This window comes from Rhea pennata, chromosome 3 (genome assembly GCF_028389875.1).
Source record: "Rhea pennata isolate bPtePen1 chromosome 3, bPtePen1.pri, whole genome shotgun sequence".
Classification (NCBI taxonomy): Eukaryota; Metazoa; Chordata; class Aves; order Rheiformes; family Rheidae; genus Rhea; species Rhea pennata.
The window spans coordinates 39,899,593-39,920,303 of NC_084665.1; the positions used below are offsets into that span (position 1 = coordinate 39,899,593).

The 20,711-nt window shown below is 38.5% G+C and overlaps 1 protein-coding gene across 2 annotated transcripts in view; it reads right to left on the minus strand.

The window, feature by feature from the left end:
• PRKD3 (protein kinase D3) overlaps positions 1-20,711 on the minus strand; it is a 49,617-nt gene that overhangs the window by 21,034 nt on the left and 7,872 nt on the right. For both annotated transcript variants that reach the window (XM_062572093.1, XM_062572092.1), the window contains exons 3-7: positions 11,727-11,865; positions 9,972-10,103; positions 9,084-9,241; positions 7,207-7,396; positions 451-528 (exon numbers count right to left, since the gene is read on the minus strand). In XM_062572093.1, coding sequence (XP_062428077.1) covers positions 451-528; positions 7,207-7,396; positions 9,084-9,241; positions 9,972-10,103; positions 11,727-11,865 — 697 coding nt within the window. The remainder of the gene's footprint in view (positions 1-450; positions 529-7,206; positions 7,397-9,083; positions 9,242-9,971; positions 10,104-11,726; positions 11,866-20,711) is intronic.

Consider the following 20,711-nt stretch of genomic DNA (forward strand, 5'->3'; position numbering starts at 1 on the left):
AAAAAAAAAGAAAAAAGAAAAAAAAAAAAACTTTACAGACACTCTTTACAGACAGCTGTGCTCTCTGGCCACTAAAAATCACGAATATGAGAATGGAACAGTGCTTGACTTCAGACACTAAGATTTAAAAATATATATATTTCATATATTTCACGGTGAATAATGAGAAGATTGAGCACAACACACATCCATTTTTGTACATTAAAGTCTTCTCAACTTCTGTTTTCCCATGAGCAATCTCAAGCAAAGCATACTGTTCTTGCCAAGACTGATTAAATAAATTTCAAGTCAGAGTATGTAAGTTTTAGTCAATCTCAGTTATCTCAGAGGAAAAAAGGAAAAAGTAAAATAAAAGCTTTAAAGTACTCAAAGATGAAGGAATCAACAGTTGATGAATCTTGTTAACCTCCAAAGATTTGTCAGTAATTGAAAGCATGTTTCCCATCTTACCTCCATTGAAAATCACCTCTCCAAGACAGTCTTTAGGCACTTTAGATGCACAACGTTTGTGACAATTGAATCTGCAATCTAAAATAGAAGAGCATGATAACACAATTTGATTCCTACTAAAGTAGACATTAATATTATCATTCAGTACTTCCATCACATGCTCTTGCCCAGATTTATGAATTGATGTGTAACAGCATCAACAAGGTGACCTCCAGCAGGAAATCTACAATCTTGTCTGGATGTCACATGCCAATTTGCCCCACCACTATTTATTATGTCAGCACTTCCCTTTCCAGTACAAAACATTTTCTATTTTTCTAGCTTTGTCTATAAAGACTTTTTTCCATTATGTTGTCATTTTTTCCCATCCTCTGTCTGTTCCACACCCTTTTTTCTATCATTATATAATCTAAATTTCTCATTTCTATCATTTTTCACCACCTGTTGCCTTAGACTTGCAGCCATCAGAACCACAAGTGGAGCAATTATGTTCTGCAGTTAATCCCAAAGTTCAGCTCTCTGATCCTTCAGATTAGAGATCTGACTATCCGTTTCTGCCTGGCTAAATTTCCTTGGACACAAAGTGGACAGAATAACACATGACCAGATCTGGCTTGACATGATGATGGAATAAACTTGGATGTGCATGCACCATTTCTACATTCAAGGTATCAGATGAAGCCTATTAAGTCTAGCACACAACACTAGCATTATAGGTTTGCTTTTAATAGCACCACTACTGTATTCTTCAGCTCTATATAAACACCAGGAATTCAAAACTCCCTACTGTCTCCACAACTGTTTTGATAATTAGCCCCTTTCTGCTTTTTACCCTTCAAATAAAGTTCATTGCGCTTTTCAGTCCAATTAAAAGAAAAGTCACTATCTTCCCCATTTTCAGTAGTGGAGTAAGTAGCCAAGTCTTGGAGCCAGCTACAGTCCTGTTTAGCTTCTTAGTGCCAAAGAGCAAGCATCCAAGAAGATTGATAATCTGCCTTTTCTAGTGTTGTTTTCCATCCAAATTATGGAATATGGTTATTTCACTGCTGTTAAGGGGTGTGGAAGAAACAGAGGTAACAATTTTCATATTCAACCAGGCAGCTGGTAAGATTTAGAGTGAGTCAACACTAATAAATTAAACTGTATACAGAAGCATTTCTGGGCACCACAGTGCAATGTTACTCCAGCAAACTGTTAAAACCACCCCTGGCATGCTCTTGGCCCACAGTGGCATTAGCACAATCCAAAACTGTTCCCAGGCCTGGTTGATGAATTGGAGCATTCCATGGAAAAGTTCCAAACAGGTAGTTTACCTACAGCCACACAGGTTAGGAGGCTAAGAAAGTCTGTGCATAAGCACAGGCAATTTTATCTCAGTTGGCCTCAGTGTCCAGGAATGTTCCTGGGAACATTTAACTATGTTAATATATTAATATAAATGTATATGTTAATATAAATATAAATATAGCCTAAGCATCCCAAAGATCAACTCAGAATCCAAATGGAAGCTTGGCTGAATTCAAGAAATCCAAGGTTCTTACAGGAGCTCAGGAACATAGGACAGCTGAAAGACCCCAAGGTTTGGGAATACATACAAGAAAGCTGGAGGGAAGCATGAAGAACGTTCTCATACTAACACCTTCTACACATTTTGATTGTACCAGTTCCTGGAATACTAAAAAATACACAGGATCATACTGCATAAACAAAGACCTGTTAATATACTTATGTCTGTTCTTCTGTGTCTACAATTAACACTTCTCTAGACTCCTCTTCTATACAGGCACACCATTTTCACGCAGTGCCATTCACTTTCAGGGAAGTGAAGTGGGGAAATTCCATTTATCAGGTGGATATACAATCCAAATAACTGTAAGCAGGTAGTAGCATTTGTAAGTTAAAATTGCCAAATATCTCTTTTAGGCTTCATTATTTGATTATGTATCACATGTATCCAACCAATGGACTGACTGAAAAATCTAGAAGAGTTTAGGATGCAGACTTCAAGCAGACTACAAAAACTGCAAACTAATACAAACAAAATGAAAGGCAAAACTATTAGTTATCTTTCTTACACAAAACATAAATACTTCCTAGTCAATAAAAAGTTGATCTCTTTTATTGAAGAAAACTGTAAAAGTATTAGGCAACCTCTTTCAATACCTTTGGCAGTTTAGCTCACATTTGACTTCTCATATAGGAGAGAAATGAAAAGTCCTTTCCACATTAATATTTAGACTATTAATATTAAAAAATATTTTCTGCAGCAAGGCAGACAGATCTGTACTGTCACAGAATCACAGAATGGTTGAGGTCTCGGCAAATCATCTAGTCTAATCCCCCTGCTCAAGTAGGGTCATCTAGAGCATGTTTCCAAGTATTGTGTCCAGACAACTTTTGAATATCTCCAAGAAAAGAGACTCCACAACCTGTTTGGCCAGCCTGTGCCAGTGATCAGACACCCTCACCACAAAAAGAGTTTTTCTTAGCTTCCAACAGAATTGCCTGTGTTTCAGTTTGTGCCCTGTTGCCTTTTGTCTTGTCACTGGGCACCACTGAAAAGAGTCTGGCCCCATCTTCTTGACATCCTCCCTTCAGAGCGCTTGCTTCCACCTCAGGCTTCTCTTCCCCAGGATGAACAGCCCCAGCTCTCAGCCTTTCCTCACAGAAGACATACTGCAGAGCCTTCAGCATCTTCGTAGCCCTTTCCTGGACACGCTCCAGGAGCTCCACAGCTCTCTTGTGCAGGGGAGCCCAGCGCTGGATGCAACTCTCCCCAGGGCTGAGAAGGATATCCTCCCTCCACCTACTGGCAATGCTCCTGCCAAGACAGCCCAGGCTACTGCTGGCCTTGGCCACAAGGGTGCAGTGCAGGCTCCTGGTCAACTTGTTGCCCAGCAGGAGCCCCAGGGCTTTCCTGCAGAGCTGCTTTGCAGCACCTTGGCCCCCAGCCTGTACTGCTGCATGGCGTTACTGCTCCGTAGGGGTGTAGAACTTGGCCTTTCTCCTTGTTGAACTTCAGGAGGTTCCTCCCAGCCCATCTTTCCAACCCACCAAGGTCCCTCTCAGTGGCAGCACAGCCCTCTGGTGTGTCAGCCACTCCTCCCAGTTTTGTACGCTATCAGCCAATTTGCTGAAGCAGCACTCATTCATCAGTGAATTGGAGGCAGGGACAGAGTTGAACAAGACTGGACCCTGTCCTGTCCCCTGGGGGATAGTGCTAGCTACAGGCCTCCATCACTGATCACAACCCTCTGAGCTCTTCTGCCATTCAGCCAGTTCTCAGGCCACCTCACTGTCCACTCATCTCACCCATGCTTTCTCATCTTGCCTAGGAGGACGTTGCAGGAGACAGTGTCAAAGGCCTTGCTGAAGTCAAGGGAGGCATCATCCACACTGCTCTACCCAGCCAGTCATTTCATCAGAGAAGGCTGTGACATTGGTGAAGCATGATTTCCCCTTGGGGAATCCATGCTGGCTACTCCTGATCACCTTCTGTTCCTCTGCATGCTTAGAGATGCCACCTAGGATGAGCTGTTCCATTATCTTTCCAAGGATGGAGGCGAGACTGACTGGATGGTAGTTTCCTGAGTCCTCCTTCTCACCCTTTTTGAAGAGTGGAGTGACACTGGCTTTCTTCCAGTCCTCAGACACCTCTCCTGCTCTCCATGACCTTTCAAAGAAGGTGCAGAGTGGCCTAGCAAGAATATCACTAGCTCTCTCAGTATCCCATAAGGACCCACGGATTTGTGGCTGTCGAGTTTGCCTACATGATCTCCAGTCTAACCCTCCTCCACCAAGGCAAAGTCCTCCTTTCTCTAGACCTTCTCTCTTGTCTCCAGGGCTTGGGATATCTGAGGGCTGGCCTCAGCAGTACAGACTGAAGCAAAGAAGGCATTCAATACCACTGCCTTCTATGTATCCTTCATCATCAGAGCCCCCGCCCCTTTCAGTAGTGGGTCCATATTTTTCCTAGTCTTCCCTTTGATACTAATACTTCTTGCTGTATAAGGTCCACCAGCACACCTCTCCTCTTTAGCTGGCTTCTCTAACACCTGTGTCAAAAAGTCATCATCAATGCTCTGTAGGAACCTCCTGAACTACTTGTGCCCTGCTCTCTTGTTTCTCCAACAGACATATGGATGGTTAAAGTCTCCCATAAGAACCAGCACCTGTGATCATGAGGCTACTTCCAGCTGTCAGTAGAATACCTTGACTTCCTCTTCCTGAGCAGGTGGCCTGTAGCAAACACCCCAACTCCGTCATCCATGTTAGCCTGCCATTTAATCCTCACCCATAAGCTTTGGGCTCACTCTTCATCCACCCCTAGGAAGAGCTTGATACATTCCAGTTGCTCTTTCATGCAGAGGCAACTCCTCTACCTCGCCTTCCTGGCCTGTCCTTCCTGAAGAGTTTGTAGCCATCCATGGCAGTATTCCAGTCATGCAAGCTATCCCAGCATGTCTCTAACTGCAATGAGATCATGGCCCTGTGACTTCACACAGAGCTCTAATTCTTCCTGTTTATTCCCCACACCACATGCATTTGTGTACAGGCATTTCAGAGAGTTATTCAAACATGCTCATTTCTCACAAGGAGTACAAGAGGATTCCCCATAGTCTTGTCTTGTAAGTACTTCCTTAGCTGCATGCAGCTGCTTGACGTATCCCCACTTGAGCCCTGTTTTGCTTCCTGCATGGTTTCTATAACTTTCTCCTTCCCCTGTCTTTCCCATTTTAGGGTCCTTCTTACCAGGTTGGCTAACCTGTTGGTAGAAACACCAACAGACGTGTTTAGTGAAGTGGATCTCATCTCTCCCAATCAGTTGTCAATTTTCAAATATGGTCATAGAAACCAAAACTCTGGTGTTGCCAACACCAGCAGTGTAGCCAGATACCTGCAATATCCGTCTACTCTTCCATCCTTCCCCCTCACTGGCAGGATCAAGGAGAAAATAGTCTGGGCCCCCAGACCTCTGACCCTCCATCCCTAGAGCGCTGAAATCCTGTGTGGTACTTTCCAAGTTGTCTTGGTATCACTGGTACTCACATGGGAGAGCAGCAGGGGGGAACAGCTGGATGGATGGATAAGCCTCAGTCTTTTCATGACATATCAGATTCACCCCTGGCAGGCAACAAACCTCTCTTGACAAGAGGTCAGGTCAGTAGGTGGGTGCCTCTGTCCCCTGCAGCAAGGAGTCATCCACAACAATCACGTTCTACTTCTGAGTGTTCCTGTGTGGCACAGGATGTGTCAGCTCAGTTACTTCACTTGAAGCCATGCCCAGTTCCTCCTCAGTCTAGAGGGCACTGAACCTGTTCATCAACTGCAAGGTTTCAGGGGGAGCACTCTTCATATGAGAAATGACCAGTTTCCAGCCTTTATCTTCTATAGTTATGACTTACTGTTCCATACAGCACAGAGCCTACCTGCATCTCCACGGCATGGGGGCAGGACGAGAGAGACTCTTGAAGGTGTACAATCTCTGAGAACATCCTATCTCTCTCTCTCTGTCATCTTCTCAGCTGCTACACAGCCTGCTTACCTCCTCTCGTTACTCCTTTACCTGGTGACACAACTCATCAACAGCACCACACTTTCTGCAGAAAAGATGACTCAGCCCCAGCCTCACAGAGGGACCTCAGGCACTCCCTGCAGCCTGAGATCTGCAGAGCTACATCAAAAGGTCTGTCTGAGTGGAAGCCTCCAACATAGCTGAAGCAGCAACTCTAATAGCTACTGGGGAACATGCTCTGTGGCAGGTCGTAACTGTATCTGAGGAAGCGTATGCTACTATGACCAGAGACAAAGACCCCTTCTTTGTGCCTTTCTGTGTGAACTGCTGCATTTGTTCACTGCCTCTGTCAGCTGTGCTCTAGGCCTGGCTCTTATGTAGGCCTCTCCCTAGCACTGACTCACAGGGTGGCCCAACCAACCCGAATCAGGGATCAGCTGGAACAAAGGCCCCAACTCCCTCTGACCAGGCACAACAGAGCTCCTTAACAGCAACTACACCTAGCTAGAGCTTCCCAGAAGAAACTAAGGCATCCTGTAGCTGTCCTTACCTAGCGTTCCTTTCTTGTCCACAGCATGCACCCTCTAGTTCTTCAGAGTGCCCTCGCAACATCCAACAAGGTTCTCAGAAGTTCTAAGCAGAGTCCAGACACTGCTGTGCGAACTGCTACACCTACTCACTGCCTCTGTCAGTTGTGCTCTCAGCTACTTTGCCCAGTAATAGACAGCCAAAAGAAGATCACAATGTGATAATTACGTCCTGATGACTATGGAATAGCTCCAAGAACTGAAATCACTCATCTTAACATAACCTAGATATAAAACATGCACCTGATGGCATCCAAGCAAGTTCAGGAAAGGCACCAATATTTAAATTCTTTTAAAAGTAATAATTAGTATTTCTATAATAGCATAATATAACAAAACCTTATAAATTTGTTGGTAATGCAGTCTACAAGATCTATTTGCCATAGTAATAATTGTTAAATTCCTGCTGCCATTACAGTGTTCCCAAATCTGTGTGTAATTAGGTCTCATTCTGCATAAACAAAAATGCACAGTCTACAAAAATGAAAAAGATGAGCATTGTAATTATCTTAAAAATATGCAATTCTTTTTAAAATTACACTGCTCTATTTTGCAGTGCATTAGTCTTTAGGAATCAAAATGCAACTTTAAATCAGCTTTAAATATCAGACCGTTACAGAAATTCATCACTGTGGCAGAAAACTAAACGTGTACCTTTACACTGCATTCCTTGGCGGAAAAGGCCCTTGAGCAGCCTTTTACAATACTGGCATATAGTAGGACGAGTATAAGAATGAACAGCAAAGGTGTGTGGAACCTTCACTCTGCAAAGCACCATCTTCTCCATCCAGATGGGGCGGCCACTCCAGGAGGGAATTCGTTTACTAGGTTCTGGGCAGCAGCGCTGGAATAAAAAAAGGCATAAAGGACTTGCACCAAAACAGTTTCAATTTAGAAAAAAAAAATGTGTGTGGTGGTTTTTGGGGGGTGTTGGCTGAGAAAATGACCGGATATGGAAGGAACCTGGCCAAGAAGCTTTAAGAGAACATTCTGATAACATACAAAAAGACCCACTCTAAAATCAACAACAAAAAAAAGGCAGAAGAGCCTTGTGAAGTGCAGGAAAGTAGGTATGATTCTTTATTTCCATATGAACTAAAAATGCCAAAAAAACAAGGCTAAAATTCACTCTTATCTTTAGAAGCCTGGTGAAACATGCAGACAGCAAATATGGACCCATGTACAGGGGCAGAAACGGAAAACACTGTAGTAGGCAAAAAAAAACCAAACAATCATTACATCATGCTAGCAATTTTTAATGAACAGAGTGCTTTGGATAATTTACTAATCTAGGCAAAAAATTTCAGAAAACCAAAGACAAATTTTGGAAATTAAAAAAAATGTTTTAACTTAATCTGAAACAAAAATTTTGGAAATTAAGACCAAAACTAACACTGCATGTCTTACTGTACATTCAGCAGAATAAATTTACAGTTACTTAGATTATAGAAAATGGTAAAGAATTGCACATTGATCTAAAGCATTGCAAGACTACCGAAAGAAAGAGGAATTGCAAATCTGGTAAGGTATTATTGAAAATTTATGTCAAGTATTGCAAACAAGATAGCAAACAAAAGGCAAACAGGTATTAAATAGGCATGTAAAAATAAATAGGCAATTGTATGGAAGAAGTAGTATTTACTGTTCTACCCTTACTGAAGAAATCTTAGCAATAGTTACAAAGCATCAGAATGACTATTTTTCATGACTCAAGACAAGGCTTCTTAGACTTTGGCTAAAAAATATGATGTTCTTGAATTACATGATCTACGTAATTTATGATTTAAATTATGGTGAGTAGGAATAAAAGAATTTACTGGACTATAAAATAGAAATTTAAATAAGCAGGAAAGACCATCAGTAACATTGCTTTTACCCCATGGTAAAAGTGGCTATGAAACAAACTGATCTAATAACTATTTGTCCTTTGTTACGCTCTATATAGTTGTGGTATATCCGATAACCTCTCAGCAATCATAACAATCATTATAACAAAAAACTAACATGGATGATATTTCTACTGCAAACCCTTTGTCCCCTATACCCTCTTCAATACGGCTTTTAACTTTTCAAAAAGCTTAACGTACCATGAACTTCCTCTCCTCCCAGCATAAAAGCATACAACTTGTACCGTTTCAGCCAAGTATATATTGACACTGTATTCTATTTTGCTATTCTATATTGATACTGTAAATACAGAATAAATCTGTATCACAAAGTAGGCAAGATACTTTATCATTGCCTAAACCAATGTTCTCAGAGTTCACATTATCATGAGTGATAGATTAATGACAAAATTATACACAGAAGTCATAATTTACTTCCAGTTTTGTTTCTTATAGTAATAATGGTAATCAGGAAATATCACAGTCTAAGACCCACTGGAGTTTCAAAAATGAACAAAACCCAATCATAATGGTTAAGCTCAGCTCTTCATGCTCATTTTAAACCACTTAACAACACTAGCTAGTTCCCCAGACGTTAAAGGATTTAAACCCAGAAATACTTTTTCCCTCTTTCCTACTACATACCTCTTCAGAGGCAGAGGCTGTATATTCAGCTTGCACTGGTCTTGGAACTGAAAGCCCTGCTCCTGGTAAAGACACGTTAGACAAACGCCTCTTTCTCACTCCACTGCAGTTATTAGGGATTTTGAAGGCACATCTCTTATGGTAGTTTAATCCGCAACCTGAAAGAGAAGAATTTCACATATTTAAGGGGGGGGGAATCCAAGCACATTTAAAGCAACAAACATAGTATTTAAGTAGTACTTGTATTTTGATAAATAGTTAAAAATTTAACCCAGGAAAATAGTAAAGACAGAAAAAGTATTCTGTTTGAATTCTCCAAGTGTTCTTAATGTGATTCACAGCAAAAATTTTGTTTACATTGCTTGCCTAAATACTGGCTTTCAGTAAGTCCAGCTCCAGAAACAAGGTCTAAGACAGAAGCTGCTGATTTTTGTCCTCACTTCTCTTCCCGCTAGGAGGTTTTCATCACTGCCTCACTTTGGAGCATAAATGCCAAGAGGAAGCCAGTGAGCAGACAGTGTTAGTACCTGACCGTAGGATGCAATATGTTGCACAGTCCAGCTGGATGGAGGCCATAAGGAAAGGGATTCCCCTCTGGGATTCCCTCCAAAATATTGTTCTTTGTGCAAACAGCACACATTCATAGGGTAACTATTTTTTAGAAGTGGGAAACACGAGCACGTCTTAAATCATTTGCCCAACATCACACAGTTTGCATTAAGGCCAGGATAAGAACTCCGGTTTCCTGAAACACAGACCTTTCTCATACTACCAATGCTGTATTTATTACATGCTAACATATCAAATGAAATACAATTTCTTCTTCCACATCTGATATAAATACACACACACACAGAAAAATACACTAGAAATCATAAACAGACTTACCTTCACATTTTAATCCTTGTCGTACCAAACCCCAAAGCATCTCTCCACAGTAGTCACAAAAAGTAGGAGCCTTGTAGGAATGCACATAAAGTGCATGAGGACGAATCTGGAAATCCTCAACTGTAGCCAAAGCTTTTAAAAAATTACATAAGTTACATTGCTTGCCATAAGATCAACAAGGACTTATGGAAAGAATATGCTATTTTTAAAAAAGCAGATTCAAAGAACATTACTTGAGCTGTTTAAACATTAGTGTTACATTGTACACCATTTAAATACATACTTAGAAGATCGCACAATTTTTAGTAAGCTTTTTTTATTGAGGAACAAATAATTGGACTCTGTAGGCTAACAGCCACAACAACCAGTAAACAGTGCAACTCACAACAAAATAGCCAGCCCTAAGGGTTTTTTTCTTTCATGTTGAGAACCTCACCAAGCCACGAAAGAAAATCAGAAAGCTTTTGTTAAGATCAGCTTATAGGTAAACATTTGACGAAACAATCTAATTTTTAAGTTGTTTGTAGGCTGCAAAATTTTTAAACAAAAGACAGTGTGGCAAATTAGATTTTTATCTTTTAAAGGACTTCTTCAGTATGCTCACTAGATTGAATTTGACATATACTAACATAAACAAACCATATACTAACATTTCATTTTCAGGTTCCTATGTCTCATTTTAAAATTCCAGTGAAAGAGATTTATGAGTTATCAAATGCCTTTGTTTCTGGTGGTCTGCCTTTGTTGATAAGGAAAGTGTCAGACTGACAACAAGGGGTACCTGCCTTGGGGTTGATTCCAGTAGAAGCATTATACTAAAGAACTTACAGCTGTTCTAAAATGCTGAAAAGACAAAGTTGCCTCTTTTGAAATTGTTTTCAAACCTAAATGCACATGCACATATCAGATTTTCCAAATGTGCCATTAGCTGGAAGCAATAAAAAGCTCAAACCAAGACAATCTATTACTGAATACCCTAAACATCCTTAGGACAGTAGGTCATGCAATGCATTCCAGAACTTGGCCTATGACTCTGAAAATCATAATTTATTGATCCAAATTACAAATTTAATCCCATGACAGCCAAGAGATCTGTCTTTCTAGAAGCCAGGATCTATTTGGTAATTAGCTTCCAAAGACCTGCTCAGCATTAGTGCAGCTTTTATTTCTAGTTTCGCTAACTAGTTATCTACTGCTGGCTTTTGGTTGACGTCAACAAGGATTAGTGAAATCTATAGAATCCAAGACTATAATCAAGTTAGGGTGGCTTTTTTCTTCTCTTTTACTGAAGACATGTTGTTAAATCACCACCACTGCTAAGGACTTGATCACTTGAAAGAAACTGCTTACAAACACTGCAGTAATTTTTAAGATTGTCCTTACAGCAACGATTCAGCAAATACATTTATGTAAAGCTTTTTAATAGTATAAATCATAAACAGCAGAAGTTGCAGAACAAGAGAGACAGATTTAGTGGGAAAAAAAAGAGGTGGGCTTGGAAGAGCTAGTCCTAAATCCTATCTACAATCAGCTTCAATAATTAATAAATCTAAAGATTAAAATACAATAATGAAACAATACAAATCTCTTTACTGAAGCATCAGTGCCACTTGGATTTTCTTGCAAATCTCTCTCCTCACAAAACAGTGACCAGATACGACTGTTCAGTCAACGAGCTCAAAGCCTCATAACTTCTAAACAAATACCTACTTTTTTTTTAATTACTGAATACAGCATTATTACAACAATACTTACCAGAGAGAACAACTTCAACAAGATCTCCCTCATGTATTTCTTCTGCTGACGTGATCCGTTGCAAAATATTATCTGAGTTCAGGTCATGACGGAAGAGGAGAATTTTGTCGTACATGCCAAAAAAACCACACTCTGGAAACTGCAATAGAACATAAACTCTAAATTAATAGTTTGGTTTATAGGATTAGCAAAGACCATATTTCTCGATAACAAATATAAAATTGAGTGTTATAAGTGTGCCATGAAAACAAAACTGATCTGGCTAAGTTATTTTTCAAGAACTGAAGCATTTTCTGATTTGAAAAGCAGTGCAAGATATAAAGTTAAAAATTCAAACAAAACCCACCACTATCAGTTTCTTCCCTGCCTCCCTTCCTAAATGGTCATAGTTTTACACAAACTTGAAATGGAAGAATGCTTTGGTTTTTATTTTGTTGAATTTCTAAACTATCAGATATGTATAATCAGTCTGCCATCTGAAAGCCAACCCAGCTCTTTCCAATTCAGAAACCACTAACTGTAACTGTTTTACAGGCACTCTGATCAGCAGGTATTCTGATCTAGGCACTCCAATAGTGCTTGAAGCATTTTTATTGATGAGCAAGCCAAAAGAGGATCCACGTCACATTTTACAATTATTTAGACTAGCAAACGCAAGAAGAGTAAAATTCAATTCTTGGCAAGAATAGAAGATAAGCTTCCAAATCCATATAGGGAGAGATACGCTAAGTAACAGGCCATTTTTCCACGACACTTCACTGAAAATAGCTTTCTCATTCTGTATTTTCCTCACTCTTCAATATATGGTCAAATGTGAGCAAAACCTCTTAAAATGAAGAGTTTAACATACACAGATAATTCACAGAGGAAAAAGAGTAGGAAGAGATCCTGGATGGTAATGAGTACCACTCAACCAGTTTCTCTGACCTTTGTGTTTAAACAAGAATTCCCTCTCAGGGTGTGAATAAACATACAAAAGTGCCTCACAGAAGAAGGGAGGAAGAATGTGGGAAAAGATATGGAATAATGTACAACAAAATTTTAGTTGTCAGGTAAAGAATTTTAGTTATCAGAAATTTAGATTTTGCATAGTCAATAAGTAAAAGGGTGCAAACAGCAGAAAGCTTATAGTCTACTAATTTCCCCTAACTAAGGTAGCCAAAGACTTGTTTCTACCAAACTTAAGATATACAATGAAGGCACTCATCACGCCCACTGCTCTCACTCCCTACTCAGAGCAGAAACAATTTCCTCTTTCTGGTAGCAATTTCATCAAAATATTCTGTTGGCCTTCTCTGTTTTGCCGTGCACACCCTGCGTGCTTACATCATTACACATAATACTGAAGAATTGCCATGTTTAACAAAGCGTTATCTACTTGGACAGTCAAAAAGACAGACAAAATTTGTGCCGCTTAACACACATGAAGAAAAAGATGCACCTGACAACAGGATGTGGACATCAAGAGATAGTTAACCTGCAAAAGGTCCTCCAGTAACAAGAGCTGATTCACTGGGCAAATGCCAAACCAGCAGACTGCTTTCTCTGTCTCTTGACCCATGCCCTCAGGCTCCCAACATAAATTTGGTATTCTTTGTACTCTGTACAGCAGTCAAAACAGTGCAGATATGAAAGTAGCACTGTATTCCCCTAAAACATTTTTAAAGCTTTAGACAATAAAATGCTATTGTTTAGAGTATCTTCTGCCATCTGTAAACATCTAAATGAATTCCTCTCTTATCATACTGTCTCACTATATTCATCCACAGATTCATCTTGGTAAATGACAAACATCCACGAATATTCTGAAAATCACATTTTTCCACTCTCCCAAAGAGCATTTGTATTAGGAAAGCAAATAAAAAGCTGGGAATTGGTTGCACTGCCCAAATTTGTGTCTCAGTGTCTCTGCAAGTACGCACATGCACAAATACAGCATATTAGTAGTCCTTCTACAGGAAATGGCATTTCTTCATACCTCAAACAGTGCATTAAGCTGATTTAAGGTCCAATTGAAAATACCAGTAGAATTTAACCAGTGACATTTTCAACTGGGTTCCTAAATCCCTTGTTGCTGTGCATTTTTAGGGTTAGTTTGATTGGGGGGGGGCTTTTTTTGGGGGGGGGGGGGTCTAACAATGCAGTTTCTTGCAAGGTAATCTCATCTAAACTATCCTCAGCTTCAGAATGTAAGCATATTTTGGCTTTTTATATTACTTGGTGCATCTCCTGTTTACTTCATTGGATTACAAGGGAGGAAAAGGCTGGAGGGGGAAGGAAGGAGTTAGAGTAGATGAACCTTGTGATGAATCAGGAATGTTGAATTCAAAAGAACACAAAAATGCTTCAAATATAGTTTTATACAAAACCACTGATGATTTTAGAACATCTATCTCAAAATCCTCACTTCTTCAATGTGGCCATCTCAGGATATTCCCTTTCAGTCCTTCATCAAATCACATTAATAACAAGTTATTTTCTTCAAATGAAGCCACATAAATCCTGAATTATGGGGAGCTTTTTGTCTTTGTAGATGTGGTCTTACAATTAGTGCTATTCTCTTCATAAGCAAATACCTTCTTGAAGAGACATGTCTTCTGCTATTGTGCTCAGCAGAAAGATATGAAAAATAGTCTTAAGACTGTATCTACTCTAAGAAACAACCATCTAAGAAACAAAATGGAATATAATAGTAGGAGCACCGCATGTATGTATATACATGTATTATCTATCTTTGGTTAACCTACGCACTCACATTCTGAGCATCCTCAAAATCACCTCTAAAAAAAACAGTGCAAACATGACAAAATTAAGATTAAGAAAGTCTTTTTCTCTAAAACATAATTGTCTCAATACCTGAGAAGTTCAAAACTCAGTCATGAGCTGTTACTCATTTCAAGTCTGGTATATTGCAGGCCAGTAGGAACCAAACAACAGATTTACACTCTTTATTCCGAAGTATAAAATGTTCATAATTAGTAAGCTTTGCACAGAGTTATTCTAATAATAGCAGAGTTATCAAAAGGAAGATACTACAGTTCATCCTCATAGTGCCTAAAATGTATCTCCACTGTCTCTGATACATCTAGATTTTTCCACAATCCTCTCTCCCAATTAAATATAATTTACTTCTGGCAAACATTCTTTCAAAAATGTGCATTTACTGATGAAGAGTATGAGTTGTCCTCTATACTACAACTCTGAAATAACCGAACTGCCTCACTAAACAACTCTTTTGTGTAAAAATAAAGATCTTACATTTATAATTCATCATGCTTTGATTATACTTCATCCCATTTTATTTTAAATCACATATGTATGCATACACATGGACACTGCAAAACCTCTGATACAGATTTTATTCCTCCAAGAAATTCCTCTGCTTCTGGTTTGCTCAAAATTAGTGAACTTTCTCCAAATAGTCAGGTGTAGACAGTATATTTATTAAAAATACAACATTAATTATAGAAACTTGTTAAAATTGTATGCTGATCTAAAATATCACCCTCTCTATGCAAAAAAGGAGTTCATACAAGTTGAATATGAAATTACATACAATTATGAATCAAAATGAAAAGCTAAAGAATTCCAGCACCAAGTAAGATCAAAACTGGAAAGTAAGAGCTGGAGAGAGGAGGAAAGAAGAAAAAAGCCACACACTCAAAGTGTGTGGAAAAAGCCATTAAGAAGTATATTCACTCCATTGACACAAAACAAACTCTCATGATAACATTTCAGGAGATTTGGCAGCCAAAAGGACCTATTTCTCCATTTGTTGTGAGAAGGTGAACAGTCCAGCTACTGCATGTGCTCTAAAGACTCTTCATACTAATCACAATAAATTTTTCCTCACCTCCATTAGCAAAAAAAATGTGCATCTGTAAATCTGGATCTTCAGGAAAAAAAAAGTCGTAAAACCTTTGTGGCTTAAATAACAAGAAAATAACTTACATTCACATTTTTATAATATGTGCTGTGAAGTTAGTTTTATTTGTTCACTCTATATATACTGTTTAGTGAAGCATCACACTTAAAAGTGATATCAATAATAGAAAGAAACATTAATACTATAATCAACTTTATGACAACTTTTAATTATATCAATTACATCATGTTACTGAAAAAAAATCTAACAAAAGAGAGAGAGAGAATTAACAAGAAATTGGTATGCATCTGACTGCAGATAAACATCACTTTTTATTAATGCTGACAGTGAATTTCAGCTGCCAGAAGGGACAATTGGTGGTTCAGAGAATTAGTATCAACTATCACCTCTTTGTACTCATTTCACAGTCACCTGCAAACATGGATTTTAAAGGATCCTCTAACAACATATTTTACAGGCTTAAGTTCCCTTCTTGTAATACAAATCCATCTTTTTCTTTTTTTCAGCCTTTGAGTCCATAAACTTATCATGTAGTTGTCAGAACATCCCTAATCATAATCTTCTACCTAACTAGATACCATATAATCACAGATCGATACATTTTTAATGCTATAATCATATTTATTCAGTACTTGACAAAATTTATCCATTCTCATGTATAAATCTTATTTCTTAAAATGTCTTAAATACTTTCTAGTAACTAAAATGAATTGGTGTATGAGTTGATACAATAACCAAACATTACAGATAAATATGCAAATCCTTTTTGTAACAGCAAGTATAATCATTAAATATATCAAATTTTAATGTTACACTCCTTAGAAAGCAACTTCAACATCAATTCAGAAGTTTGTAACTATAACTCTACTGCCTATAATTAATATCTTGCTTTTCAGATAAATTCCACACTTAACAGCTAAATTAGTTTAGAAGTATTATAGGAAAAAGAAGCAAAGTCATCTATTGCAGACTGTTAGAACTACTGGCATCACGACCTCATGCAGTTCTCCACTAATAAAACTGACGTTCTAAGCTGTAACTATAGTAACTATCTTAAGCTCCCATGGTATAGATGTTTTACTGCTGCCCCCTCTCAAAAACGTAATTACATACACACACACAGATTAAATGTCCGTAAACCCAAAAGCTTACAACTGCGATATTTACCCTCATATAATACCTCTATACACATGCTTCAGCTTCCTCAGTAGCATCTAGATTAAGATGCAGAGTTGCAAGCCCAAGCTCAACATGACTAACAGTAATCTATGTTATTTATCATGGGAAGTCCATCACAAAACACAGTCACTGTACACCTAACCTCCATTTCCAAAATCATAATTCCAAAAACTAAAACAAAACCTTTGAATATAATCTGTTCGTCCATGCTAAATAGCTTGCATTACAAGGTTTCCTGCTAAATCCACAACAGACACACATGTAGCTGGAGTACCTTATCACAGCTCTGCTAAATATCACACCTTTTGAGTTTGATCAATGAATCCTACCCTTCCTTCGTGCTGCCCTCTCTCCACACACCCGATTCCCTTGTTATAAATGAACGCAGACCCTAACCCACAGATACCTCTGATCAGTCCTTTCCACACACTTCACCTCAGACTGCACCCCTGTGCCCCCACTTTGTTCCAGGGCACCCAAGCAAGGGAAGCTCTGGCTGGCTGCCATCTCGATGGCTGGCCCTGATGAGCTGCAGGCGGCCCGTCGGAGCCTGTGTCTCAGGCACTTCGCTGCGTTTCAGCGGGGAGAGCTGTACAAGCAGCTTTGTTCCCCACAGCCCCCTGCTTTCTCCCCTGCTCCCAAGTACATTTGGGACTTCAGCATTTCTTGCTAGCACCTCAGACAGAAGGCCATGTGCAGACCACTGGCCAAAAATAACCTCATCTATGTACAAGGTTTTTATTTCAAGTATCTTTTAGCAGAAATTCTATGCAAAGCTTAAACTATGTTCAAGTCGTACACTACTAGATTCTTCTCTCTGTACTGCAATAAAGTACAGCTTTTATAGCTTTCCTTATACTCAAGTACATGACACTGCTAGGAAGGAATACTACCCACTTCTTTTGAAGCGTTAAAAGCTCATATGTGAACTTGAAAATGAAACTCAAAACAGATTTTTTTTAAAGCCTATTTTATCTCACAGGATTATACAGCTATTACTTCCCTGCAGTAAAAGCCCAAAAAATCTGCACAGTGACTCCAACATAAAAATTGCTAATCCCAGTGTTACTAAGTTTCCTAAAAGCAAAATGGAGACTGTTCCCAGTGTAGCAGTTCCAAAAGAGCATCTAACTACAGGAAATCACTTGCACGAAGTCTGTTTACGCAGCAAACAGTGCCAAGTTCATCTGTGGTATAAGTACATCAATATCATTAACTTACACAAAGAATGTATGGGAGATTCGTTGCACACGCAGAGTTCTAGCACCAGTAACTACTACTGCATTACCAGATTTAAACTGAGAAAAAACAGTCAATGTATCTACAATTAGACATACTGTAATACTTACAGTATAACCGTTTTACTTGCATTACACCCTTCTTTTTCCCCAGAAGAACCTCAAAATACAGGAGGCCAGTGCTTCTGGAGCAAAACACACAACTGGGGTTTCTTTCTATCTTGGCAGTAACTGAAAAATCACTCTAGTTCAAGTTCCAGGACTTACTTTACAAAGTTCTGGACTAGTCGCCAAAAATTCACACTAGGGAAAAGTGTAGGCGGATATTGTTTCAAGGTCCAATATCTCATGACCCATCATAACTCAAAACAAATGCTTCATAACACTGAAAGTTAATCCCACTGTCTAATACCACAAAACACCCATTACCTTAGAAAGTCCTTTGCTCACTGAAATCACTCCAATTTATTATCCTGTATCCCTATCCAGCTATTCACTCCCACTCTTTAAAACCATGTCCCAAATCACTTTATCACGTGGAGAACTAGGCTTCAAACATCATCTTGTACAAGATCTTTCCCTCACCAGATGCCTCAGCACAGACATACTTAGACTACTGCTTGGCTACATTTTCCAGCATACAAACCTATTTGTAATGCTTGTAAATGCTCATCTCCCCCATGTATATCAGCTCCATGCCCCCAGAACCCATCTTCCCAAAGGCCTGTTTCTTCTCATGACAGAACTATTACTCTGCTGCCCTAATTACCTCATAGGGGAAAAAAAAAAAAAAAAAAAAAAAAAAAAAAAAAAAAAAGGAAGCAGCAGGTAATAAATTAAACCAATGGAGGAAAAAAATGCAAGAATAGCTGATGAATTCAAAATGTGATTTGGATTAATTTAAGTGCCATTCAAGAATAAGCATTATTCTTGCAACCTGCAATGCAACCTGAAGTAGAAAAGAGATAGCTAAGTACTGCTACCCATTTACAAATCTCTGGTAGTAATATGGATCAATCATAACACAGTTCTTTTTTTATTTCACACTATTTTAACAGTGAAACATTTGTTCCTAGTTAAGAAATCACACTAAGCTACAAGTCAACTCCTCTGCCACAAACAGGACAGAGAACTCCCTACTGCCATGACAATGTCCAAAACTTCAGAGGACAACTTACATTCATTCCACATTTTGGTTTTTTTGACATGATCATTTAAATTATTTTAAAACAAACACTTTTTTCTCTTCTGCAGCCATCACAGAATAATCAGTTGTTCAAGTTACTGTAATTCAGCCCCTTTAAAATCGGAGTTTGTGTGTGTATGAAATAATATGAATATACAGTTGTCATTTAAATAGAAAATTCTGCAAATAGCTGTATGTTTCTCAAGTCTTTCTTCCCCTATTTATATCAAAACATTTTGCTTTGGTATCTCCTCAAATTTCACCCGCAAAAGTCTACTTTTGCTGGTTAACTTTCCAGTATTCCAAGGACTTCAGTCACGTCCAGCTATCAAAAATGAAATCCCACCTGGTCTCATTAATACGATAGCCAAGGCTATCAAAACAAATACAAATGCACTGATGGGATCACATTCAGCTCAGATCACTATCATTACTGACCAGGGAATATAATGCACCAGGACTACAAAGCATAAAACTACAGAAACTGTAGAAACACTCACAAGCATGTGTGGTACATAAAGTTTAATTCATCTTGAAGAGGACTAAATTTCCAGCGATTGTGTTCTCAACAAATACGTAAGTATATGTTAAGTATTTGTTAAAGTGGTTATTAACAGATTAAGGCCTGAAGGCAAGTCAAAATAGCATAACATTTCAGGAAACTATGGAGGAAATTAATTAATAAGAAAACATAAAGGATTGCTGGGAGAGGAGATTTAAGGTAAGCAAACGAGGACAGGAAGGCTTTGCCTATAAAAAGAAAAACGATCAAAAAGACCCAGCATGGAAAGTATAGCCAAATACAAGAAAGAAAGAACTGAGAAGCAGAGAGAGATAATAATTTAAATAGACTTGAGGTTGTATATAATCACAGATTTCCAGTTGAGAGACAGAATTACCAGTGCAATTAAAAGAGCAGTGACCACTCTGAAATTGAGAAAAATGACAAAAATGTCTCTGCTTTTGCTAGCATCAAACACACAAAAGTTACAAGAATAAAGATGAAAAATAACAGGTATTAAGTTTCAACACTACATATAAGCGAGCAAGCAATTTTTGAGAATACAACAAAGAAAAAAGTGAAAAACCAATATCCTAGACATGGGAGAGTAAGATCAGAGATATCAGAATTACAAACCTTTTGGTGGAAACTGTTTGTGAACAGACCTGAAACAGGTAGTCAAAGGAAAAAAATAAATTATTTTTGGAACCTAAGGAAGGTGAGATCTAAAACAAAAAGATACAAGGCTGGATCAACTTAGATAAGAAAACAATAAATAGACAAGAAACAAGTGCAGCAGACACGACTGAAACCCTAGGAATAAATGAAGGCAGAGAAAGAAGAGGAAGATGTTTTTCTTTCTTTTTATTCTTTAAAGATTTGTTTAAGACTTATGAGAGTATAGTATTAGGAAAGTATAGAGGAACATTCTGAGAAGTGTATTAATCAATATGACTTAAGAAATGCCTCTTTGACTTTGCTAAACTGTGACTAT